This window comes from Prionailurus viverrinus, chromosome F1 (assembly GCF_022837055.1).
Source record: "Prionailurus viverrinus isolate Anna chromosome F1, UM_Priviv_1.0, whole genome shotgun sequence".
Taxonomy (NCBI): domain Eukaryota; kingdom Metazoa; phylum Chordata; class Mammalia; order Carnivora; family Felidae; genus Prionailurus; species Prionailurus viverrinus.
In genome coordinates this window covers 11136539-11163139 of record NC_062577.1, presented here as the reverse complement: position 1 = coordinate 11163139, position 26601 = coordinate 11136539, and the positions used below count along the sequence as shown (strand labels likewise).

At 42.7% G+C, this 26601-nt stretch overlaps 1 protein-coding gene and 1 long non-coding RNA gene across 4 annotated transcripts in view; one reads left to right on the top strand and one right to left on the bottom strand.

Annotated features, from left to right (window-relative positions):
- Window positions 1-26601, top strand: part of LOC125154985 (uncharacterized) — a 229689-nt gene that overhangs the window by 2617 nt on the left and 200471 nt on the right. The window lies entirely within an intron of this gene.
- Window positions 1-26601, bottom strand: LOC125154977 (dimethylaniline monooxygenase [N-oxide-forming] 4). 3 transcript variants are annotated; one of them, XM_047839699.1, is made up of 11 exons: window positions 26591-26601; window positions 22092-22278; window positions 20168-20307; window positions 17984-18121; window positions 14823-15011; window positions 13562-13724; window positions 9098-9240; window positions 7668-7867; window positions 5987-6339; window positions 3770-3839; window positions 1-1869 (listed from the first exon to the last, which is right to left on the bottom strand). In XM_047839699.1, exons 4-11 carry the CDS (start codon window positions 18113-18115, stop codon window positions 1422-1424), a joined length of 1698 nt encoding a protein of 565 aa, XP_047695655.1. In that variant the 5' UTR covers window positions 18116-18121; window positions 20168-20307; window positions 22092-22278; window positions 26591-26601; the 3' UTR covers window positions 1-1421. The 3 variants fall into 3 exon arrangements, with proteins under 3 accessions (XP_047695655.1, XP_047695656.1, XP_047695657.1); XM_047839700.1 differs by having other exon boundaries at window positions 20168-20303; XM_047839701.1 differs by lacking the exon at window positions 14823-15011 and having other exon boundaries at window positions 18016-18121.

The window sequence follows — 26601 nt, the reverse complement described above, 5'->3', positions numbered from 1 at the left end:
GCTTCACAGAGGGAGATAATCGATCTGTCTCTCGAAAGAGAGTTGGGGTGGATTCGAGTTCCCAGTGGAGGCAATGCCTTGTGCCAAAGAGAGGAGGTATGGCGCAGCTGACAGTTCGGTAGTGTTGGATGGTAGGTCCAGAGTGGAGTGGGGGAAGCTGTAGGACAGGACTCTGGCGACCTGGGCAAATGCGGTCAGATCACGAAGGGTCTCCTCTTCCAGGTTCAGTAATTTGGACGATTATCTCTAATCAAAGGAGAAATTTTGAAGGATAGTAAACAGTCTGCACTGGGTCCTTTCTGTCTGCCCTTCCATATATGCTCTCCATTGTCTTTGCTCCGTCTGTACTTTAGAAGGCCGACTTCCGTGGATGGCATCAGTCGGTATGTTAGTTTCCTAGGATTGCCACCACAAAATACCACAAACCAGGTGGCTTGTTCATTCACCGTTCTGGAGGCTGGAAGTCTGGAACCCAGGTGTTAGCGGGATTGATTTCCTCGGGAGGTTCTGGGGGAGAGTCTGTTCATGCTTCTCTCCTAGCTTCCAGTGTTTGGGCCATCCTTAGCTTGTGGATGCATCACTCCGACCTCTGCTCGTCTTCACACAACATTTTCCCCCGTGTCTCTGTTGGTGTGTCTTATTCTCATTGATAAGGACACCAATCATATTGCATTTAGCTCACCCTACTTCAGTATGATCTCATCTTAAATTGATTACATTCACAAAGATCCTATTTTCAAACAAGGTATAGGTAGCAGGGGTTAGGACTTGCATATAACTTTTTGAGGGGCACAATTCAATCCACAATAGTTGGTAACCTTGCCCTTTGAGTTTTGGCTGGGTTAGGCCATTGGGGAGCATGGGCAGGGGATCAGAGGGAGGGAAGAAAATAAACTTAGGGAACGTATTCCCAAGCTTTGCACTTTTGGGGTCACCATGGACTGCCTTCATCTGTCAGCTGAAGGCTGTAACTCTTGAGGTGTAGCCCTCTCCACAAAGAAGTCTCTCTGTCTCATTTATAATTGTTTTCTCCTCTTGCCTCATTAGGCCTCAGAATGGTAAAAATATCTCATTGTTACTAGTCTGGGAGTATTTCATTATCCCTATGATTTCCTTACAGTCTGCCCAAACCTTTTGTAGTAATCTCTATATTAAAATTTCCACCAAATTAACTAATTTGAGTGTCATCTTATTCCAATCAGCATTTTTATGGAAACAATGACAATATTTTTATATTACATAATTGCTTAGGTAGCAGAGTAGAGTATGGATTGGAAAGGGAGGCAAGAAAGGAGGCACTGAGACTAGAGAGGAAGGCAGTAAGTATAATAATTCAGGTAAGAGATGACTGGACTTGAACTTGAAAGATAGCGGTTATGATGGAGAGGAGAGGAGGGATGCACAAATATTTGGAGATAGAATTAATATGGCTCGGGACAACCCTTGTAACCAATCAGATTCATCCTCACCAAATACTTACTGGTAAGAGGAAATTCTTGCACCAACTTCAGAAAAAGTGAAGATTTACAGATCAGCAGAAGAGAGGCAAGTAGGATAGGTACGCCCCAAACTTTTAAATAATGTGACATGGAGGCAGGCTTGGTGGAATCAGGGACGATTCGAGTTTTTAAGGGTTTCAGTGTCCTGTCCCATTGGGTCAGGATGGCATTTCTGGCTCCATCCCATTTCCCAGGTCCCTTTAGGCGGTACTGGTAAGGAGTACACGGTCCAAAGAAAACTTCCCAAGCGAGTCTGGGATCCTTGAGGAACAGAAATGGGACACTGGGCTTTGTGCCTATGCATGCGGCAATGTCATCCATGTAGGTGATGTACTCAAGTTTGTCTTTACTGATGTCTTTCATCACACCCCTGCAGGGGAAAAAGATGGATCATTTTTCAGTTTCAAGTTATAAGTCACCCTTCCTCCCGCCATTTTGTTTCTTTTTATCACAGTCAAGCCATGTTTGGGAATGTTTTTCTATGTTGCAAAGCAAAAAAAAATAAGAGTTTATCTACAGAAGGTATTTGGGAAGGTAATTTTGTTAAAGGAGATGGTAAAAGGAGGTAATTGGAAGAGCAGTTCTAGATAATGTTTTAGGTTCTTGAATTTGATATAAGGGTAAAATCTCATCCAGTCTCAATACAGCACTTATTGAACGAATGAACATGATCAGAAAGCATCACATATATGGCCACCTAAATTATTGTTATTGACATTAATTGTGAGTTGAGAGAGCCACACATGGGGCCCTGAACATGACACAGATGTGGGTATCATGTATATGAAAGCTTTATTCCTACCTATTTCTGTGGTTAGTAAACTTTCATGATGTCCTAATGACATTCATTCATTCATTCCTTCAATAAATATCACATGAGGCATCATGCTAGCTGCCAGGAGTCTAACAATGAATAAAACAAAGTCTGTGTTGTCAAGAAGCTTACCTTCTAGTGAGGAAATTAACAGGCTATAAAAACCCTCAGCCAAGCAGATATATAATAAATCAGGTGGTAATAAGTATTATGAAGAGATATAAAGGAGGGGGGGAATGCAATGAAGGGATTGAGTAGGCTGCCATATTTATACAGTGTTGTCAGAGAAGGCTTCTTTTAGGAGGCGATATTTGACAGTGAGCCTGTAGGTATGGGGGGAGGGGAGGGGAGAACATTCCAGGCAGAGGTTAGAGTAAGTGCAAAGGTTCTGAGGGGGCTAGGTTTGGGGTGTTCGAGGACCAGGGAGGAGGCTGCCTCGGACTGGAGCAGTATGGGTGAGGTGGGAGGACAGTAGGCAGTGAGGGCACAGAGATGGCTGGTTGCTCTGGAGCACTGGGGAGCCCCAGGGAAATTTCTGGGAGTGAAATGGGAAGCAATCAGAGGGTTTTGACCAGAAGGACAATGTGGCGCTCCTCACTTCTGCCGCAGTGTCAAGACTCGACACTCCCTGTAGAAGAGCAGAGAGGAGGCCGGGAGACCAGATAAGTGGTGACAGCCAGTGTCCTAGTGAGAGGTGACAGTGGCCTGGTCTGGGGTGGCTGTGGGGGTAGCTAGAAGAGTCTGGATTTCTGCCTTCTGTTCGAATGTAGGAGCTGACAGTATTTGCTGATGTGCGGTATGGAGAGAAAAAGAGGAGAAAAGGATCACTCAGGGGTTCTGGCTGATCACCCAGAGTGAGTAGCCAGTGACTGAGAAGGGGAAGAAAAGTCTCAGAGCAGCCCGGGTGCAGGATGAGTGGGCAGGTGTTAGAGGGCTAGAGTTCATTCTTAGCTGTATTAAATTTGAGATATCTAAGTGGTATCCAAGTGGAGATATCTAGAGGGACTTGGATTAGGAGTTGGAATTCGAGGGCGAGACTTGGGAGTCATGACTATGTGATGGAATTGAGAGCCACAGGCCTGGGTGAGGCCGCCTAGGAGTGGGTGTTCGTAGAAGTGAGAAAGGATCTGAGGATTAAGGTTGGGGTTCACCAATTTTTAGGAGCGAGGAAGAGGTGACACCAGGAATTGCAGAGAAAGAGCAGCCTAAGAGACACAAGAACAAAGACACAAGGGGGTTCTGGGGGCCAAGTGAGCTCAAGGTTGCCACCTGTTGGGGCCCTGGCTCTGTATTCTGCTGAGAGGAGCTGGTACCCCCACCTAACACATCCGAGACCACACATCTAGTTGGTGGAACAGTTGGGATTAAAAGCATATTCTTCTGGCTCCGATGCAGGTTTGTGGGTACAGAAATACATTGGTAGGTTTTCCCGAAGAAGTTGCATGTCGTGTCATACCTTTCTATGAGCTGCTCCTTTTTCGTAGCCTCAGCCATCAATTTTGGAGACGGAGGTATCTTACAGAGTCCTGTGAGAAACATCGGAAAGAACATTAACGTCACATGTGCCTTTTCCTTTGCGTTCTCTTCTCCCTCGTTTCTGGTCCCCCACTGCTCTATCCTTAGGACATGTAATAGTCAAAGCTTAGACTGGAACTAGAGGTAATTTCTGGAAGCATAATGCCCCTCCAAACCCACTTAACCAGGGTTCGTGGCATTCTACTGCCAGAATTATGAGGAGGGACGCCCCTGTCATCCAGCCCTCAGCCTGCGCTGACCCATCGGTCATCGGTACCTGCTCCAGCTCATTTACCCGCTTGCACATTACATATATTCATATATACTGTTTGTATTGTATTGTTTGTATACCCCTGTTTGTATTTGTATGTGTGTGTTAAAGCTATTTGTGGGTTAAATGTAACTACTTAAAATGACCTTGTTTTTATAACCCTGCTTTGACATGTCTTCACTCCTGTTGCACCGGAAGCCTCGTGTGTGGAAGCACCTGGTGGTCCCTCAGCCTCACAGAGAGACTAGGCTCTGACCTCTTGAGTGGTTGTGGGCATGTGTTCCTTCTCGGTCTCTCTCCTAGACGGTCTCAGCTCTTGGACTCTGCTCTTCCGACTGGAGCCAAGTGCTGGCCCCAGGCTGGGGGGTTAGTATCCGCTTGAGATAGGTCTGACTTAGCCCCGTCGTGTGCTTGCCACTAGAGTCACTTTACCCTGTAAAAAGCGGGCAAGACTTTACCTAGTGGTTCTCAGATTGCATCTGGAGGCTCTCTGGAGAAGCATGTAATTCCTCCTGTGGCGTCATCTAATTGAGTTTTGTTTTGTCAGCTCTATCATTCTGGTGAGCATTTTTGAGCTCATTACAAAACATTAAAAAAACCCCAAAACACCACGTACTTAAGAGTCTTCTGAGATTTTAATATAACCAGATAATGTTGTGAAAGCACTTTAGCTGGCCTTAAAGAAAGAAATATTTGTGATCATTTAATGAAAATGTGCGGAATCCAAGGTTTGTAGAGGGTGAACGAAGTCGACACAACTTAGTATTGTGTTATATACTGTTGATAAATTACTGGTGATTGTTTTTATTCATTAATGACACAATTCTGCGAAAGAACACCTGGTTGGCTCAATTGTGATTGCTGTTTATGGTTAAAAAATCAGGGGCGCCTGGGTGGCTCAGTCAGTTAAGCATCCGACTTTGGCTCAGGTCATGATCTCGCACTTTGTGAGTTTGAGCCCCGTGTCGGGCTCTGTGCTGACAGCTCAGAGCCTGGAGCCTGCTTCGGATTCTGTGTCTCCTTCTCTCTCTGCCCCTCCCCGGCTCACGCTCTGTCTCTTCCCCTCTCAAAATAAAATAAAATAAACATTAAAAAAATAAAAAAAATCATGCAAATGCAATTCTTTAAAATGCTTACTAATCTAAAACCTGCCCTACTTTGGAGAGGTATGATAGTAACAGCAAGAGTAAGAATGCCAGTTTCCAATTAGTAGAGTTCACTGTGTGCCAGGTACCATGATAAGTGGTCGGCAGACATTATCCATCTCACAAAACTGTTGTGAAAGAGGTTTTATTATCCCCATTTTACAGACGAAGGGGCTGAGATTCAGAGAGGTCCTCACAAAGATAGTGAGTTTTAGAGTCGGGATCGGACCCTGGTAACCCCGACTCCATCATCTGTACTCTTACTGTGAAAACTGACAGCAGTTAGTGTCTAGTGTCTAAAATATTTTTTTATAGGCATTACTCAAAGGTTACCATCTCCTCAGAACTCAACTTTATTCACAGTCTGCATTATTCCAGCAACTTCCTTTGGAAGGGATATAGAGTTCTACTTCTAGAAATAAATAGAAAGATTTAGAAGTAAATAAGCTAGAGTAGAACAGAATATAGGATCCCAAAGCTTCCAACAATTTCAGTTAATCTGAGAAACATGATTATATCTTGCTGTGCAAATTAATCCCATCCACACAACCACAACCTTTTTTCCACCGTCACGTTAGTGACATAAGCACACCCATGACAATATTACTCATATATGAAATTAAATATTTACTAAACTTGAAATATGGTACTTTAGCTCACATCTGTTCCATTTTGGCTGAATCACAAGACACTAATTGGAAACTCAGTTGATCACGTAGAGCTTTAAATAGAGTCAATGTACCTTTGAATACTCTTGTGGCCCAACGTGCCTGGAGCTCTGTGCCTGATAAGATGGATCCTTTAAGGCTGATGAGGCCAATGATAGCTAATGTTGCCCTCTCCAGGTTTGAAGGAAAGACCTGCTTATACAGGAATATCTTCTTTGTACAAAGGCTTTTGAGAGGCTCTTCAAGGAAGGGAAAAGAAAATGTGTATCCTGTCGTAAAGATCACAACGTCGAGGTTTTCCTCCACTGTTCCGTCTTCAAAGGCAGCAGAGGTTTCCGTGAACTCCTTCACGCTGGTTTTCATAGTGACCGTCCCACAGAGGATACAGATTGGCAGTTCATCATTCACAATGAATTTTGGTTTTCTCCTTTGACACAGAAGAGAAAATTATTCATTGTAGTTGTATCTGTGAGATGGTTGAGCAAATTATTTATTTGGTCAGCTCAGGGGAATTATCTGCTAAGCCAAGGGAGTGAATTGACCAATGTCTAGTTCAAAGTTGTCTACCCAACTTACTGTTTCAATAGCATCTTTTGTTTTTCTGCTTCCAGTAGAAGGCATGTGGAAAATGGCTAAACCTATTCTTTCCTGCCTGGGGTTTAAAATTCTCTGTCTCTTGAAATTCATTTCTGGAGCAATGCTTTTCTCAAAGAATTAGGACGGAGTATACAGCAATCCATTTAAGAATCAGGTCTCACATCACCCAGGCCTCAAAGGGTTGACGTTAGACAAAGAGGAAATTAGCAAGAAACTTTTTGGATAAAAATAAAAAAATCTGAACCAAGTTATGCTGAAAAATATTTTTTATTACGAACATCATTCCATCTAATCATGGCACATATAATGTCTTTATAAAATTGACATATCAAATCATCCACTGCCGTTAATTTTCTTTGTAAGTTGAGAGCTGTCTTACGAAAAAAAAAATATTTGGGTCAAGCATAAAATAGAAGTCACATTTAATGACCTTACATTCATTTCAAAAGTTTTCTTTTCCTTGCCATGTGCAGCTTCATACAGATGCATGTTATATTAAAATGTTTAATTTTAGGAACTCCTATTGGAAATTCATCCTCTAATCATTCAGCCAGAGAATCATTGGCAAGAGCTGGCCATCTGTACTCAAGAGGCTGCAAATATTCCATTTGTAGATGGTGCCCATTTCAAGACTCCTCAAAGCCAATTTTAACGTCCTGACTTTCAAGCTAACATCCTGACTTTTCAAGAAATGAAGTTTTTATCTTTCATTATATTCTAGCCTCATGAATTACTACTTTTGTTACCAGACAGAGAATATTCCTATTTGTGGTACCTGATGGACATTGTCTTAAGGAACTAAGCCCAGAGCAGAATAAATAAAGGCAGCATAATAATTACTGAAGATTTGAGTTATGAATAAAGTAGAATTAAAAATTATTGATTGTTTTTTAAAAATATGTTTATTTAGAGAGAGAGAGAGAGAGCACGTGCATGCACCTGAGTGAGTGGGGGAGGGGCATAGAGAGAGAGGGAGAGACAGAATCCCAAGCAGGCTCCATGCTGTCAGTGGAGAGCCTGACTGGGGGCTTGATCTCATGACCTTGGGATCATGACCTAAGCCGAAATCAAGAGTTGGACACTTAACTGACTGAGCCACCCAGGTGCCCTAAAATTATTGGTTCAATAATTTTCCCATTAAATAAAAAATTTAAGTACCCCTTTGTAATACTTAATCCATAATTCTCATGGTTAAATCTTTTATTCATTTGCCTCTCTTGAATCCAGTTTAGTACACACGAGGGCAGAACTTGCGCCATAAAATTAAGGTATCTTCTTGTAATCACCATATTATAGGGGTAACCCCCATTTGAACAGCGGTGGATAACCCAGGCACCAGTTCTAGTACTGAGAAGTACCTAAAAAGTAAGGAAGGATAAATATATGTACATCATTTTGTAGTATGTTTGTTTGATGTGCTTCAAATGTTCTTATAACATCTGTCCTTTTTAAAGAAGTTTGTATCTTAATTCCAGTTAATTAACATCCAGTGTTATATTCGTTTCAGGTGTACAATATAGTAATTCAACCCCTGCACACATCACCCGGTGCTCATTGCGACAAGTGCACTTTTAGTCCCCATCACCTATTTCACCCATCCCCCCACCTCCCTCCCTTCTGGTGCTCTCAGCTTTGTTCTCTGTGGGTAAGAGTGTGTTTCTTGGTTTGCCTCTTTTTCCCTTTGCTCATTTGTTTCTTAAAGTCCACACGTGAGTGAAATCATAGGGTATTTGTCTTTCTCTGACTGACTTATTTCACTTAGCGTTATACTCTCTGGCTCCATCCATGTTGTTGCAAATGGCAAGATTTCCTTCATAGCTTCTGTTTTTAACTGGTGAGTTTGTACATAGAACTACAAATGACTGTTCCTGTTGTTTTCGTTTTTATAAGTCACTTTTACCTGATCTATATATCTGTTAAGTATTTTTATCATGTTCACTATAAAAATTATAGTGCTAGTAGATATGCGCACTGTTGACCTGGCAATCTTTTACATATAAATAATACAGAATGTAAAGTGGAGTTTTGGGAAAGCAATTTTAACTGAGTTCAATAGAAATCTTCAACATCTCTTTCCCAAATCTAATAATGTCCTATAATATATGTTAAAGTGGAACAGATTTCTAATTTGCGAATCTATGCTTGGACTTTCTAAAGTCATTCTGCACACTTCGTGGGCAAAGTGAAGGCTGTTTTTATCTGAAAACAAATTCTAAATGTGACTTCTAATAGAAAATTTGGACATGTTCAGAAAATAACTTCCATTTTCTATTTTTATATGGGGGTTTCGCCAGAATTATGAAGAGAGAGTGTAAAAACAGATCAGTGGTCTGGGTGGAGTACTTTATTCATTTGGTCTTGTTCCTGAAACAGTGCCTCTGAAAAAATGCCTCGTGGTCTGGCATCCACACAGTGTCCTTGACCCCTCTTGGAGATGTTTCAATTCTGTTATGTGTGGATTTTTTTTTTTCACTCATGTTGGGTCCACATGATTTAGCAATCGGCCAATGTGCTTTATAGTCTTGTATCCTTCTCTCCAGCCACCAGAAATGATGATGGGGTGGGGGTGTGGATTCACCCTTGTGTACCTGAGCTGCCGTTCGACTGAGTTCCACTGCCACGTCCCCTCCAGTGTTCCCAAGACCGATCACTAACACGCGTTTGCCTTGAAAGCCTTCTGGGCTCTTATATTCCTGACTGTGCAGGATCTGGCCTTTAAATTTATGAATACCTGAGGGGAGGGAGGGATCAGAAAGTCAGAAGCATCTAAAGTTTTATAACTCCCTAGTATGCAGGCATAGGGTCTGTAGGAAAAGGAACGTTCCAGAAATATGTCAGCCCTTTGCTCCTGCTGCTAATTGCAGGACATAGAAGCCATGTATCATTTTCTTCTCCCATTGGATTCTCTGAGCCTGGGTATAGCTTTAGTACAACCTGTAGGAGATTTAAAAATACGGGAGAATTTAAATTCCACATGAGTGCTCCCTTTTAAAGCAATTACCTGGGGAAATCAAGGTCACTGCAGACCCTAAGAAACATCTCATGCACGACCCTGAACATCCTAAGCAAGAAGTAGATCGCCGATGCATGTTATTTTACCCAACAGATATATTCTATAAGAAAATGGTTTGTGTATAGAACATATTTACAAGTGAATTTTAATTCAATTATAATTTTCCACAAAAGAAATTTTGTGGCAAGTTCTCTTATACATAATGACTTTTGTGGCTTAGGCTTGCTACTTATACTCTATGCTTATTTTACGTTATTCTTTATTATAGGCTTAATGCTTTATTATAACATATGCTTATTTATACTCTATTCTTGCATTATTTACATTTGTGTTACTGACTGGTTTTTCAAGTTCCGAACACCGTTGATACAAGTATCACTCTTATGGTATTTGTATACATGAGAAGGACTCATGTATCCAAATATTTCTTCTCTTGATTTATTTTTGGTAATTATCTCCTTGGCACGTATAAAAGACATAAGCCATGGATTCATAAAAATGAAGACTGGTCGCAACAGCGGAAGTAGAGGTATTTCCAGCGGTGGCTGCAGAAATGGACATTATGAGGTGGCAGAGGAAACAAGAGTGATGGGGACAGTGACCATCAGTGAGATGAAACTCTGATGAAGAATCTGGAAGGAAACCCTGCAGTTTAGAAAGTTTAAAAGCTTCTCACCCCAGTACTTCAAGTACATTTGAAATTTTAATATAAAAAAATGAACCTGTCTCCTAGAATATATCAATCTTCTATCACAGTGATTGACTGATTCATTTGCTCAGTAACATTTATTTAGTTATTAAAAACAACTTTTTTTAAAATGTTTATTTTTGAGAGAGAGACAGAGACAGAGCGTGAGTGGGGGAGGAACAGAGAGACGGGAGACACAGAATCCAAAGCAGGCTCCAGATTCCAAGCCATCAGTCCAGAGCCGGATGCAGGGCTCTCCAACTCATGCACTGTGAGATCGTGACCTGAGCTGAAATCAAGAATTAACAGACTGAGCCATCCAGGAGCCCCATGATGCCAATTTTTGTTTCAGTAGGCTTCATGCCCAGGGTGGAGTCCAACGCAGGGCTTGAACTCACCGCCCTGAGATCAAGACCTGAGCTGAGATCAATAGACACTTAACCGACTGAGCCACCCAGGTGCCCCTGATGCCAACTGAAAGGAACTTTGCATAAGACAGGCATCTATCTGCCCAGGCAATGAGACCCTAAAGACAGTCTGTGTGGAGATGACTGAGGGAGGAGCTAGGGTTTAAGGAGCTGTGCGTGGTCAGCGAGAGGGTGCGACCCATGCTAAGGGGCTGCACTGAGAGATCCCCCTTCATGGAATGTCCCTCTGAAGCAGAACCAAGAAAGCACCCTGCAAAGTGTCAGTCTTAGGCACGTCTGCGGCCAGAGAAAACTAGCGCCTGCTTGGTGCCAGTCAAGAAAGACCCTCCCTGCCCCCTGTGACTCTAATTCCGGAAGGGTCTAGGGTTAGAGACTGTAGCTGGTGGGTGACAGGTTTGGCAAGAGGAGGCACTGGGAGAGGAAGGGGGAAAGCCATGGGTGCCTCCTGTTCCCACTGAGCGTCCAGCCCAAAGCAGGCTCCAGCCGGGGGAGGGGAAGCCCCACCGTTACATGTGGTTGCAAGTTTTGACTATTCCACGAGGCACGATGTTTTCGTTAGGAAAATGAGAATTTTCTTGGGTGATTTTAAAGCGATGAGAGGGCTTGCCGTGATCTGACAGAAAAGCGGTGGGAATGGCCCGAGATTGCGCGGCGGGGGAGAGGAAGGGCAAGCCCCACAGAGCAGGCCTGCTCTGAGAGACAGAGAGACAGAGAGAGAGAGAGAGACAGAAACAGAGATAGAGCGTGAGCGGGGGAGGGGCAGAGAGAGAGGGAGACACAGAATCGGAAGCAGGCTCCAGGCTCTGAGCTGTCAGCACAGAGCCCGACGCGGGGCTCGAACCCACGAACCTGAGCTGGTCAGACGCTTATCTGGTTAAGCCATCCGGGTGCCCTGAACTCATTTAATTCTTAAACCACTCTCTAAATGGAATCACTGGGTTAAGTTTGCCCAGGATTATGCAACTAGTGCTGGCATGTGGTCCGGGCTTCCAGACTTTAGACCTTTGCTCCTAGGGGCACCCGGGTGGCTCAGTCAATTAAATGTCTGACTCTTGATCTCTGCTCAGGTTTTTTTTTTTTTTTTTTTTAATTTTTTTTTTTTTCAACGTTTATTTATTTTTGGGACAGAGAGAGACAGAGCATGAACGGGGGAGGGGCAGAGAGAGAGGGAGACACAGAATCGGAAACAGGCTCCAGGCTCTGAACCATCAGCCCAGAGCCCGACGCGGGGCTCGAACTCACGGACCGCGAGATCGTGACCTGGCTGAAGTCAGACGCTTAACCGACTGCGCCACCCAGGCGCCCCATCTCTGCTCAGGTTTTGATCTCAGGGTTTTTGGGCTGGGCATGAAGAACTTTGTTCATAACTATTATGTTAAATGCCACTTATCACCAAGGGCCAATGTCCCCGGGGGAACCGTAGCAGACCAGGACTCTTTGGAAACCTGAAAGCATGCCTACTCACCAAGATACCCCATGCTAGGAACACAGAGGACATTGGAATATTTGGCCTGGTGTCCTCCTGTGACAAATCCTTCTGAAGTCTGGTCTTAAACTAAGACCTCCCCAGGAGGAGTCTCTGACATCTGTATGTGTGGATTTCTTCCTTCTCTATAATCTGGGTTTTGTGGCAAAAGAGAAGGGCACACCGATATTTCTACTGCAGTCAGCTGCACCCCCCTGCCCCAGAGATCATTAAAGTATGCAGAAATGTTTGCTCTTGTATTGATCCCAAACTCCCTTGTCATTCTCCTTTGTGTTTGCCCAGTCTCTTTCCTTCGGACCAGCTCTCCCAGATTACGTACATTATACTGCCGCAAGGATCCTCGCCTCTCAGCTCTTGGTTGATCTTTTGCAACAGCATCTTTTACTCAGAGTCTAAGTACAACTGAGGGCGAGCCAACCCAAACCTGACAAGATACTGTATTCCAAAACATAGTATCACATCTTGTAACACATCTCCCCATAGAAACATTGCTATAACAGGCAGTTCTATATTTCTTTACTGCTGTGCCATTTTGGATTGAGCCCCCAGGCTAGCTGCAAGCTGGACCATCATTTACAATATTGCTTCTTTGCAGTAGTATGCATTGAGGTCTCCCGCTGGGTCTCTAAGACATTTTTTTGAATACGATATTTTGTTAATTTGATTATGAGATTACAAGGTTTACATTTCATTTTCTTCATTGGCCCAGGTTTACAAGCTTTATTCTTCATAGTCTTCCTTGAAAGCTTGCTTGCTTTCTTTCTTTCTTTCTTTCTTTCTTTCTCTCTTTCTTTCTTTCTCAAATATATATATTTAAAGTTTATTTATTTATTTTTAAAGAGAGAGCATGGGAGGGGCAGTGGTGGGGGGAGAGAAGCCCAAGCGGGCCTCACACTATCAGTGCAGAGCCTGATGTGGGGGTTGAACTCACAAACCGTGAGATCATGACCTGAGCCAAAGTTGGACGCTTAACCAGCTGAGCCACCCAGGTGCCCCAACTGCTATGTTTCTTAAAAACAAAGCTGTTAAGTTTCTTTATTCTCTCACTTTGTTTGTTTGTTTGTTTATTAATTAAGTTATTGATTTGCAGTTTACTCCTGACTCAAATGACCTGTGATTCAATGACAGAATTCAAAAGCTTGGCTTTTTTTTTTTTTTTTATGACACATCTGATAGGGTTATGTGATCACTGAACTTGAATCAGATCAGGCACGATAAAGCTTAAATAATAACAACAGCATTTATATTAATAAGTAAGTAATAAGGCCTGACACCTCCATAGCTTCCTACCTTTCCAAGTTATTTTGTACACACTTTTTCTGAGGTTGAGCATCAAGTCACTTATAATCATCATGAATTATTTCCAATGGCAAATAAACAACTTTCTTCTAGAATAACCCAGCAGAGTAGGCACGATCTCGGGTAGAAGTGACTCACCAGGAAAGGACTCCAGAGGCAAGTGAGGATTCAGGAAATGTCCAGTGCAAACCATGACAGCATCAAAGACACCTCGGTCCCACTTTCCCTCTGTCTCTGTGACAACATCCCACTGACCAGTTTCAGAGAAGTCTGGACGCTTCGTGACACTGCATACTGTGGTCTGAAAGTAAAAGACATGCACTCACTTAAAAAAAAAATGTTGTTTTTAATGTTTATTTATTTTTGAGAGAGAGATAGAGAGAGACAGAAAGAGACAGAGTATGAGTTGGGGAGAGACAGAGAGAGGGAGACACAGAATCCGAAGCGGGCTCCAGGCTCCGAGCCATCAGCACAGAGCCCGACGCGGGGCTCGAACTCACACACCGTGAGATCATGACCTGAGCCGAAGTCGGACGCTCAACCGACTGAGTCACCCAGGCACCCCCAGACACTCACTTTCTATCAATCACCTTTGGACTTCATGTAATGACTGGTATGGCAACCATGTTTGTTACTTCAAGCGGGCTGAGTGAGTCTCAGGATAGGAGGTCTGTCAATATTGGTTTATCTCCCCCCTAAAGAAATTAAGCAACCTGGGGCACCTGGGTGGTCAGTCGATTGAGTGTCTTACTCTTGGTTTCGGTTCCTGTCATGATCTCATGGTTTGTGAGATCAAGCCCAGTCTCCGGCTCTGTGCTGACAGTGTGGAGACTGTTCTCTCCTCATTTGTGCTCTCACGCGCTCTCTCTCTAAATAAATAAATGTTAAAAAAAAAAAAAAAAGAAATTAAGTAACTTGTACAAAGTCTCAAAAGTAGTCATAGAGAACATGACCCAAAACATCTGAATGACTTCACTGGAAGGAAGAAACATTCAGTTTTTACTCCCGGTGAGAAGGAGGTGAGTTACAACACTGGATGACTTGGGAAAACACAGGAAGATGAATTTTGGCTCATTATAATTTCTGTGGTCCAGATTCCTAGTCACTTCTTCCCAGTGGGTTTCATGAGCAAAATTTATTTTTCCTTTCCTCTCAAAAAGAAAAACATTCTAAATTTCATCTTGAATAAGAATTTGGATTCAGAAGAGGAACCAGGATATTCAGTATTTTAATGCCTTGAGTAAAACATGAGAAGCAGGAGAAGTGAGGAGTCTTTATTATCTGTCTTGTTCATATAGAGATAAAATCAGGAATGAATTTACTTAAATATCCCATTTCCATTAGATTGCCGAATGAGCAGCCCCCATTCATTAACCTTCCATGACCCAAGGTGTCTTACCCTAAACCGAATGTATTTCAGAAGGTCAAAGTGCTCAGCAAATTCTTGGAGATAGTCCCAAAATTTTCCTTGGTTCATGTAATTTGGATAATCTTCTTGGAAGGGGAAGTCGCTGTAACATGACATCTCTTTGCAGACGTTTGTCACTAATGACCTGTAGACCCTGGTCATCCCATCTTTAGAAGTTTCCTGTGGTGAGAGCACAGTTAGCTTGATGGGGTGGGGGAGTCAGGAGGAAGAGAAAAGAGATCGTTAGCAGTCAGTGTTCCACTCACCATTCCAAAGAATTCCACGGAAATGCAGCACTGGGTCTCTATGCTATAGTTATCAGAAATCGTTGTTGGGATTGGATTTATTAAACATAGTATCTTTATCAAACTACAAAGAAGTTAACAAATTTAACAGGGTTCTCCAAGACTAACAATGCCATTAAGCGATTCCATGAACATGGGGCCTATGGTCTCCCTTGCTTATTTTTTCCCCCTTCTTTGCCATCCTCACTCCCTCAACTCATGCCCTAGACCTCTTTCTCTTGACTTTACTCAGAGAACTCCTCACTGATTTTTGTATTTATCGTCTATGTATATTTTCAATCACTCTCTCTTTATTGGCTCCTTCCCATCAGCACTTAAAATACTGAAGACTCTAATTTTTAAAAACAAAACAACACTCCCTTTCAACCTATATCTATTCCCTTTCCAGCCTTGTCTCTCTGTGTCCTATATCAATCTTCATGAAAAAAATCATCACATACTGGCAGCCTCTGTTTTCTCATTGACTCTTCAACTCACTGTTGTCTTGTTGCAACCTCACACACTCAAAAAAACGTACCAACAAAACAAAAACATGCATATTAAAAGCACTGATGGGGGCACCTGGGTGGCATAGTTGGTTGAGCATCTGACTCTTGGTTTCACCTCAGGTCATAATGCCAGGGTCACGGGATGGAGCCTCACATCGGCCTCCGTGCCGGGCATGGAGCCTGCTTAGGATTCTCTCTCTCTCCCTCTCTCCCTCTCTCCCTCTCTCCCTCTCTCTTCCCCTGCCCCTTCCCCAGCTTGCATGCTCTATCAATCTCTCTCTCTCTCTCTCTAAAAAATAAGGCCTCAATGAACTTCTGATGGCTGAAGCTAATCTCTATTTCTCTTTTAAGTATCTTTCTTAGCTGTCAATTTCCATAAGACGCCGTCTCTAAGGTAGCTGTTCCAGCCGCATAGCACCCTGCACTCTCAACACAGCCCTGATCACATTGCACTGTAACAATGTGTTTTACTGTTTTTGTTCCCTACTAGACTGTAAGGAGGGCAGGGTCCTTGTCTATTTTGTCCCCATCCTGGTAGAGGGACATTATAAGCACAGGTACTCAGGTACTTGGTGAATGGGTGAACATTAATACTATCACTGCATTTTTGAAAAAGAAATAGTATATATATGACTGAAAGAAATTACATTGAAATTTATTATTATTATTATTTTAATTTGAGTATAGTTGACACACAGTGTTACATTAGTTTCAGATGTACAACATACAGAGAAATTTTAATAGTGCAGGTATATAATTCTTACGGGTATTGATATTATATTTAATTTGTACTTTTCTTTTTGTTTAACTCAGTATTATTTTCTAAAATTTATCTATGTTACTTTATTTTTTTGAGAGAGAGAGAGAAAGAGAGAGCGTGTGTGTGCACGCATGCACACACAAATGGGGTGGGCCAGAGGGAGAAAGAATCTCAAGCAGGCTCCACACTCAGCACGGAGCCCAATGCGGGGCTCGATCTCACGACTGAGATCACGACCTGAGCGGAAATCAAGAGTCGGACGCTTAACTGACTGAGCCACCCGGGCTCCCCTATCTATCTTACTTTAGGGGAAGAAAACCAAACAAACTGTGGGGTCAAATAGCAGAAGGGACACAAACCAGACTCAGTGTTTTCTGTCCACATTGACATTTGGCTCCATTTGGTTCCATCAGGCTCACGGTACAACAAAAGAAACTTTTCTCCCCTAGTACATTATAATCACAGGGCTGTGACCATTTCTGCTTACATACATTTGCTTATTCTGTTTTCTTCATCATCTGTCGATGAATGGCAAATGCCACCTCCTCCATGAAGGCTTCCCTCATTCATACCAGTTTGAAGTACTCTCCTCCATGCTGAGCTCCCACTGAATGTTGTTTTACTCTTCCCCCCAAGGCCTCCTATCTTCTGACATTTTATACCTCACTGCTGGGACAGATCCCTAGGTCCCTGCCGAAGGCCCTGTGATGCCCAGGACCAGCCAGAGGCAGGTGGTATTGAGCCACTTCCAGCCCCTACTTCTGTTGCTCAAGTCACCTAACAGCTGGCCTAACCCTAAGCATAACCCCCCAGGATGCACACCCCTCTCCTTAGAAGGATTGATCAGCATCTCGACCTTTTTTATTCTGATACTGCTGTGAAAGCTACCCACCCCCAACTCTACGAGGTCCGGATTCTTGCCTCACTCTTGCCAGTTCTCTTCCCAAAGACCCAAACAATGCCTGGGGGCTGGGGCTTCACTCCCTGAGGCCAACCTCCGTCCTTCTAAAAGTGTCATTGCTCCATATTCACCAATGCCATTCAGTTTAACCTATGTGACACTTTGTTCCTTTGCCTCAGAATGTGGTCCAGAAACCACTGTAACTTCCAATACTATGTGTAGCGGACTTAACTCTTCCTTCTTCCCTCCTCCAACTGTCCCTGCCCTGCCCTGCTAAGTCTCTGGGTTCATCACCTGTCAGACTGCATCCTGCACAGTATTGGCACCTTACGTGCACAATCCCGTGTTGTTGTAGTGAGCTGCTTTCTTTTTTTGTTTTAACATTTATTTATTTATTTTGAAAGAGAAAGAGAGAGAGAGAGAGAGAGAGAGAGAGAGAATCCCAAGCAGGCTCTGTGCTAAATGTGAACAAGAGCCTGACACGGGGCGTGATCTCACAAACTGTGAGATCATGACCTGAGCCAAAATCAAGAGTCAGCCAGCTTAACTGACCGAGCCACCCAGGCTGCCCACCCCCCACCCAGTGAGCTGCTTTCTTATGTGGTCCCCAAGATAGGCTGAAGTCACCATGCCTGAGCAGGGACAAAGCCAACAGCCAGATTATGATTGATAGAGGTGGGAGGGTACGAGCTACGCACAGTAAACTTCCATAGTCCCCCGATGTCATTACTTCTCTCAAAGCAGGTAGGCTCCAGATCCTCATCCAAGCAGCACTTGATGGAGGACAGGCCGCTCACACCCGCCCCAATCACTGCGACTCGCCTGGCCATGGCACCCTGTTGGAAGAAGGGTGGCCTGAGCGTCCTCCTGTGACAAAACTGGAAGGAGCCTCCTGTCGTAGCATTCAACTTTCATGGTGGCATAAACACCCTCTTGTCATCTTTGATCTGGGGCAGACTCACATTGTGGTTAAACATGAGGGCTTTGAAATGGGACTGTTCTGGTTTAACTCTTTGTGTCACTTACTAGCAGCGTGACCTTGGGTTAGCTTTTTTTTTTTTTTTTTGTCTCCGGGCCTCGGTGTTCTCTTTAGTACAGTGGGGACAGAAATAATAATAATAGCTCTTAAATATTTGTTATGGAATTAAATGATTGATATGTCGGAAGGATTGTAGAAGTCTGTTTCCTACATAGTAAGTGCTCACTTAAATTTAGTTCTTATTAACTAGTATAGTCAGGACCTTGATGCCCTTGGGACTTTAGATCCCCTCAATGAAAAGGACCCTCTGCTTCCACTTTGTCTCTCTGGACCCGAGGAATTGTGGCTAGCAAAAAAGATTAGTTTTTATTCATAGCCTCTAGAGTCCTGAAGAACGGCTGGTCATGGGTCATCCCCTACCATGCAATGGTGATATTACACGAATCGAGTGGGGGGTTCTTAACCTCGCACAGAGGCAAGACTGGCTGACCATAACGCAGAACAACGTCCCCAAGGAAAGCTACATGGGGCATTCTGGATGAGGTCTTCTGGACATGGGGATGTCCGTGGCAGTCAGTAGAGACTGGAGGAGGTAAGTGTCATAGGGATTGAGAACCAGTTTTTCTTGGTACTACAATTTGGGCTTCTGTCAACACCAACGTAGCTTTTGCTTTGACAGATGGGCGAACCACTCAGTTGATTCCAGCAAATCAGACATATGTCACGCTGAGGCCTTCGACACGTCAGGTGGATTCAGTAGCCAGTGCTGCCTTTCCCTCAGCACCAACCCCCCCCACCCCCGGCCAGTCCCAAACACACACAGAGTAGTCAAGACGTCAAAGTATTTGTTTTATAAAAAATATATATGTATAATTGATTTGGCTTTGCCTTTGAAGACATTGGTATTTTTTTGAGGGGAGATCTTGCTGTGTAACCCTTATGTGATTTTTGTAGCGTGATGCTGCTTATTCTAGTGCTATTTGCCTTGGGGAACCAAGAGAAAAAATATTTATTGAGACCTGAGTGCCAGTAAATGAGAAAACAAAGAGCGTCATCGTGTGACATGATTTGCGGCCACACTGCTAGTAAGGGGCTGGGTCTGCAGCGACTCTAGATCTCTGACTCTGAGGTTGGATGTGCGCATCTCGTTGGTCTGAGAGGCTAAGGTGTCCTGTGGTTCCCATTAGTAAGCCCCTTCCCTCACCTGTGCTCAGGTTTGCTGTCACATTTTTGTGATGGACTTGGGGGAATGTGTCGTATGCCTTTGCAGCTTGCCTTCTAGATCAAATCAGAGTCCCCAGGCACAGAGTCAAAGTGTATTTATCAACTTAACAGGGGGCAGAGGAAGACTTCTGAGCCCTTCAGACCCTCGAACTCACCTGGTCCTGGAGCAGATCCAGGGACTTGCAAGGAGATACAGAGGGATTTCTTAGGGCTGTTGCCAAATCTTACTTGCCAACCTGCCCTTTGTAGGGTTGAGACCTCCAGGTCTGGCTTCCATTATTTATGACAAAACTGACACTTCTTCCCCTGAGACTGTTGGTTGACTTGGGAGTCTCTATTGAATTGAAAGAGCTAGGTAGGCTGCAATCAGAATGGACTTAGAGGCAACAGAACTGGTTTGAACCCTGTGTCTGCAACTGATTGGCCATGTGACTCCAAACAACCTACTTGAACACCTTAAGATTTATTGCTTATAAAATAAGAAAAAGAGCTATGTAGAATTGTTTGAGTTTTAAACAAAGCGACATTACTCACACAAAAGTGCCCAGCACCAAATATTTATCAGTGTTCATTCCCTACCTCCCTAATTATCTCCCTCACTTCCTCTCTTTTCCCTAGAAAAGACAGCTCACACAGACAAAAGCAATCAGCGAGTTTGGAAATAAGGAGGCATACATACCTGTAGCTTCCTTTGGGGTGAGGAGTAGGATTTTTAGACAGCTTTCAAACAGACGTAAATGGCCTCTGCCAATGAGGACACTGGAATTTCTAGGCCACTAGGTAGATGGCTGAAGTCGGTAGATCTCAACTGTATTCTGTCTTTGCAATCAAAACACAAAAGAAATGGTTGCTGATTGAACTGGCAAAGTGCAAAACATGCTCCAGTGAACAGGCGAGCAGCAAATGAATCCATTCTGTTGAATGGATGGATGCACCTGGGTACCTCGAAGTGCAGTTAGAGAGCCAAGGGTGCGGACCCAAAGATGATGAAGGCCCAGTGACTAAATAATAGTAATAAGAAAAGACCCCGTAACAGGAGACGCTGCCATATGGAGAGATGTGGACACACATGACATCATGTGGTGCGTTCCTGTAACGGTTGTGTGCTCCAGGTACCAATGTTCGCAGGCCCTGTTGGGTTGTTTGGCTACACAACACAGCAACACAGAGCAACACAGAGCAACAATGTCTCTGTTGGTTAGAGACACAGAGTGGGCTGTGTTTTTCCAGGGCAAAACACCTTGTCCTTTATAGAGCCACTTAAGAAACTGTACAGGCAGCAAAAACAAATTAGGAATTTACACCTCTTGGAATTACACAACACTTGCAGATTATGAATTTCTGAGTGGGGACAGCCATTTAAAAAATATGCTTCAAATAAAAAAGTTTAAATAAAAAAAAAGGGGGGGGGCGCCTGGGTGGCCCAGTTGGTTAGCGTCTGGCTCTTGATTTTGGCTCAGGTCATGACCCCAGGGGCGTGGGATCCAGCCTCGCATCGGGCTCTTTGCTGGGCAAGGAGCCTGGTTAAGATTCTCTCTCTCTCCCTCTGCCCCCTCTCCTCCTGCATGCACACCCACATACTCTGTCTCGTTTTATCGCTCTCAAAATAAATACGTAAATGTAAAAAGTATGCTTCGAGTCGATGAGGGGAGTTGGTGAGTGAACTAGAAATAGGAAGATCTGGGTTCTGGTTCTGCCTCTGGCTCTGACCGGCCGCAGGAACTTAAAATTCTTTATTTCACCGTGAGATTGTTCCTGCATTTGTAAAACAGAGGGTTCTAGTAGTTTTCCCTCTGTCCTCTTCCAGCCCAAGAGAATTGCTTTTAATGTCTGAATGCCAAGTAATTGGTACCAAAATAGGTGTGATTTGAAAGGGAGGAGAGATTCCGCAGGCATGAAGGGCAGGGGGAGTGGTGGGACATAAGGTGTGTGTATGCTCTCTCTAAACTATAATGTGCGTTATGACTGTAAGGTCCTCTGTAGCTCAAAGGTTGCTTCTAATCGGAGTTCTTTGGTAAATGAGCCCTAGTCTATTGAACTGGACTTTTGAACGACACGAAAACCCCATCCCAGACCTGCCAGACCAGAAAATGTAGGAATCATTTCTGAAATATGGAGAGACTTGGGTGATCTGCAAATCATGCGATCGATCATGATTCATTTGGGTTTGGAATTTGATCTGTTTATATTTCTTATTATCACTCGCCAATGCTATAGTATTTCCTAACACCTGTGGAGTATTTTATGTTTCCCAACGCTTGGCACTCCTATGTCATCTGTAAGATGACATCAGAGGGGAGAAGAGAGTTACAGAAAGTCCTGGGATGCTGTTATTCTCACTGACAGCTTTCTTTCAGAGGGTTGCTCCCGACAACATAACTTTGTTTCCTTACAACAGCTCCTTTGCTTTCTGACTTTCTCCTTAATTCTGTTGCTTTCACCCTGATCAAGAGGCTCCTGAAGAAGACATTCATCCTTAAGGAAGGCACTCAGCAAGGGGAATATTCATCCTCTGCAAAAGAGGTTTCTGGAAACATTTCCCCATTTAAAAAAAAGAAAAGAAAAAAAGACAATGACAATGAAGAATAGCCCAGCACACTTACCTTATTGGCACAGAGCAGATACTCTGACAACTTATTTCTCAAAGCAAATAGACAAGATAGTGCTTGCCTTAAAAAAAAATTCGCATCTCAAACTCTTTGTTCTAAAAGAAAAACAACAACACAGGAATGCAGACTTTGATCAAGTTCTCTGTTTCCAGTCTTGCTGGTGACAGCAGAGAGTATCGTCCTCACTGAGGATGAAAAGTTGTGTGGGACAAGGGCTTGCTACTTCCACGATATGAGGGGAGGGCAAAATGACGAGTTAGATTACTGGCTCTGGATTCGAAGAACATACACGACCTCTGCCCCCCTCCCTCCCAAACGTCACACTTCCGGCAAAGCCCGAAACTTAAAGCACGTGGTAAGCGGCTGCTTTTCTCACAGTAGCCTTTAGAGGGCGCCAGAGTCACCGCCAACATCACAGCCCTGCGTGAAACAGGCATTCTGCTTGCTAGATTCTTCTGTGTCATTTAGTCCCCGGAGCCATCCTAGGAGCCGTCCAAACGACAAAGTCATTTCGGTGACTATCACCTCGCCAAGTTCTTTCATGTCTATAGGTCTCTAACCTGAGAAATATGATTTTAAAATCCAGAACTTGTAAGGAATTTAAATACTGTCATCCTTTCAGAAAGGGTCAGCCGAGAGAGCTGGTAAAATGAGTTTGAGAAAGCACAAAATTAGTCTTAGATCTTAGCCTAGAGCACAGTGAAAACAATAATTCCAGAAGCAGGAACAGAATACTAAATAGGCACCATCTTTTTGTTTTTCCTTTTTCTTTTTTTTCCTTCTCCATTGAGTGCTTAGAAGCTAGCATAAAAGGCCATCTTGAGTTCGCTGAACCCGTTTCTGGACCCAGAGCTCAAATGCAAATGCCCACAGGGGTCAAGAAGGTAACTCAGAGGAGGAAAGAGGGCCAGGTAAGACTGATCGGCAAGCACATCTCCTGTCTGTTAGGTTCAGGTATGGTGCTTTTTGAAAGCATGAGTCCGAAATTGCATTTTTAGGCTTTTTTCAATAGAAAATGAAAATCCAGATTTTTACATGATATCTTCTGTTGGCCACAAGTTAATTTTTTCCTTTTTAAAAATATTAAGCTCATAGAAAAGTTGAAAGAACAATTTTGTTAATGAAGACCAATATATCCTTTCCCCCCTCCCAAACGTGTCCATGCGTGCACGTGCGTGTGCACACCCACGCGCACACACACGAGTGTAGTCTTTAAACATCAGGATGCCATCAGGATATTTTAGCATATATCTCACAAGAATATGGGCATTTGCCCACACAATCACATTACCATTACCACATCTAAGAAAATCAATATAAATTCAGTGATATTATCCAACACATCCAGTCTACTTTCAAATTTCTCCCGTTGTCTCCAAAACGTTCTTATCCAATGGCATGCTGAGGCTGGCTTGTACAGTGACAATGTGTGCATCTCTTCCAACTTCAAGTTCAGTGATATAACAGTAGCTTGACATTGGTCGTAGTGGGAATATTTATACCATGGAAATTGGCAATTACTAGAAGTCTGAGATCCTCCCTACCCCTGGCTAGTTGTTAAACAAAATTTAATGACACACCATTCTTCCTTTTTTTTTTTTTAACTTAACAGCATATATATATATATATATATATATATATATATATATACATATATATACATGTATATATGTATATATATACATATGTATGTATATATATATACATATATATATGTATATATATATATATACACACACACACGCACACACACACAAATTCTACATATATTTAATGAAGGTAATTTGACGAGTGTGGATGTATGCAATATGCTTATGAAACCATCACTGCAATCAAGATAATAAACATGCACATCACTTTCATTAAGTTTCCTCACACCCTTTCATTTGTTTGTTTTTGGTAAGAATATTTGATGTAAGATCTACCCTTTTAACATTTTTTTATGTGCACTGTTCGTATTTTAACTGTAGGCACTGTGTTGAACAACAGACTGTCAGAATTTATTCATCTTGCTGAACTGAAAGTTTATATATATTGAACAACTCCCCATTTTCTCCTATCCCCAGTCTCTGACAACCACCATTCCACTCTTTGCTTTTTTGAGTTTAACTATTTTGAAGAAGAATCATATGATTTTTTGGTGACTGGCTTATTTCACCTACCATAATGTCTTCTCCAGGTTCATCCATGTTGTCACATATGGCAGGATTTTCTTTTCTTTTCTTCTCTTCTCTTTTCTTTCTCTGTTTAACACTGAATATTCTGTTGTATGTGTATAGAACATTTTAGGTATTCATCTGTCAAGATCCTGATTTCAATTCTTTTGGATAAATATCCAGGAGTGGGATTGCTACTTTTCATTTTTTGAGGACCCTGCATACCACTTTCCATAGCAGGTACCCCATTTTATTTTCCCACCGACAGTGTACGAGGGTATTAGTTTCTTCACATCCTCATCAAACCTGTTACTTTTATTGTTTTTGATAATAGCCATCCTATCAGGTATGAGGCAATATCTCATTGTGTTCTTGGTTTGCATTTCCCTGAGGATTAGTGATGTTGAGCACCTCACCTTTTTATGTATCGGTTGGCCATTTGTATGTCTTTTTTAGAGACATTCAAATACATTGCCCATTTTTAAATAGGATTATTTGCTTTGTTTTGTTTTAATTGTAGAAATCTCATGTATTTTGGATATTAACCCCTTATGGGGAATATGGTTTACAAATCTTCTTCCCATTCTGTAGGTTGTCTTTTCATTCTGTTAATTGGTTTCTTTGCTGTGAAGAAGGTTTTTAGTTTGATGAAGTCCCACTTGCCTATTTTTGTTTTTATTTTCTGTGCCTTTGGTGTCATATCCAAGTGATCACTGCCAAGACCATTGTCAAGAGGCTTTTTCCTGGGGTGCCTGGATGACTCAATTGGTTAAGCATCTGACTCTTGATTTTGGCTCAGGTCATGACCTCAAGGTTTGTGAGTTCAAGCTCCACATGGGGGCTCTGAGCTGACAGCATGGACCTTGCTTGGGATTCTCTCTCTCTTTCCCTCTGCTCCTCCCCTGCTCATCCTCTCTCTCTCTCTTTCCCTCTCCCTCTCTCTCTTTCTCTCTCCCTCTCTCTCTCTCCCCGCCCCCCCCCCCCCCCCCCCACCAAATAAATAAATAAATAAATAAAAAAGAGAGGCTTTTTCCCTATGTTATCTTTTAGGGGTTTTATATTTTCGGTCTTATGTTTAAGTCTTTTTTTTTTTTTTTTTTTTTTTTTTTTAGTGTTTAAGTCTTTAATCCATTTTAAGTTGATTTTGTGTGTGTGGTGTAAGGTAAGGGTCTGATTTCATTCCTTTGTATGTGGATAGCCAATTTTCCCAGCACCATTGTGTGCTCTTGGCAGCCTTGTTGAAGATTAATTTCTGGGCTCACGATTCTGCTCTGTTGGTCTATATGTCTGTCTTTATGCCAGTACTCTCTCGTTTTAAGTGCTGTAGTTTTGTTTCTTAGTTCTAACAGGGTTTTTGTTTTCGCTTGTTGGAATCTTTAGTGTTTTCTATATTAAGATCATGTCATTTGCAAACGTATTATTTTATTTCTTTCTTTCCAGTTTGGCTGCTTTTTATTTCTTTTTGGTGCCTAGCTGCTGTGGCTAGGACTGCCAGTACTATGTTGAATGTAAGTGGCAATAGTGAACATTCTTGCCTTGTTCCTGATCTTAAAGGCAATGTTCTCAGTTTTTCACCGTTGAGTATGACGTCAGCTATGGGCTTGTCATATATGGCCTTTATTATATTAAGAGAAATTCCTTCTCTACCTAGTTTGTTGAGAGTTTTAATCACGAACGTGTGTTGAATTTTGTCAAATGCTCTCTCTGCAGCTACTGAGATGACCATGCGACTTTTATCCTTCATTTCGTTAATATGGTGTATCACTTTAACTCATTTCCATACGTTGAACTATATACCACTCTTTACAGTTATATTTTTTCCTGATTAAACAGCCAATCAAAGTTTACAAGTTGCATTTACCTGTTAGGCCTCTTTAGTTTGTCCTATTCTGTAGCAGTCTTCCAGCCTCCAAAGGGCCCAATTTAAGATGGGCCGATATTATCTAGTTTGCTACCACAGAAACTATTTTTCTGAAATAGCATTTTATTTAAAAAAAAATTTTTTTTAACATCTTATTTATTTTTGAGACAGAGAGAGAGAGAGAGAGAGAGAGAGAGAGAGAGAGCATGAACAGGGGAGGGTCAGAGAAAGAGGGAGACACAGAATCTGAAACAGGGTCCAGGCTCTGAGCTGTCAGCACAGAACCCAACGCGGGGCTTGAACCCACGGACCACGAGATCATGACCTGAGCCAAAGTAGGCCGCTCAACCAACTGAGCCACCCAGGCGCCCCTGAAATAGCATTTTAATTAGTCTCCTTACTTTCATTTGCTCCCCTATAATCTATTCTCCAGAAAGAAATCTATTCTTTTAAAATCATAAATTAGATCATGTCACTCTAATACACA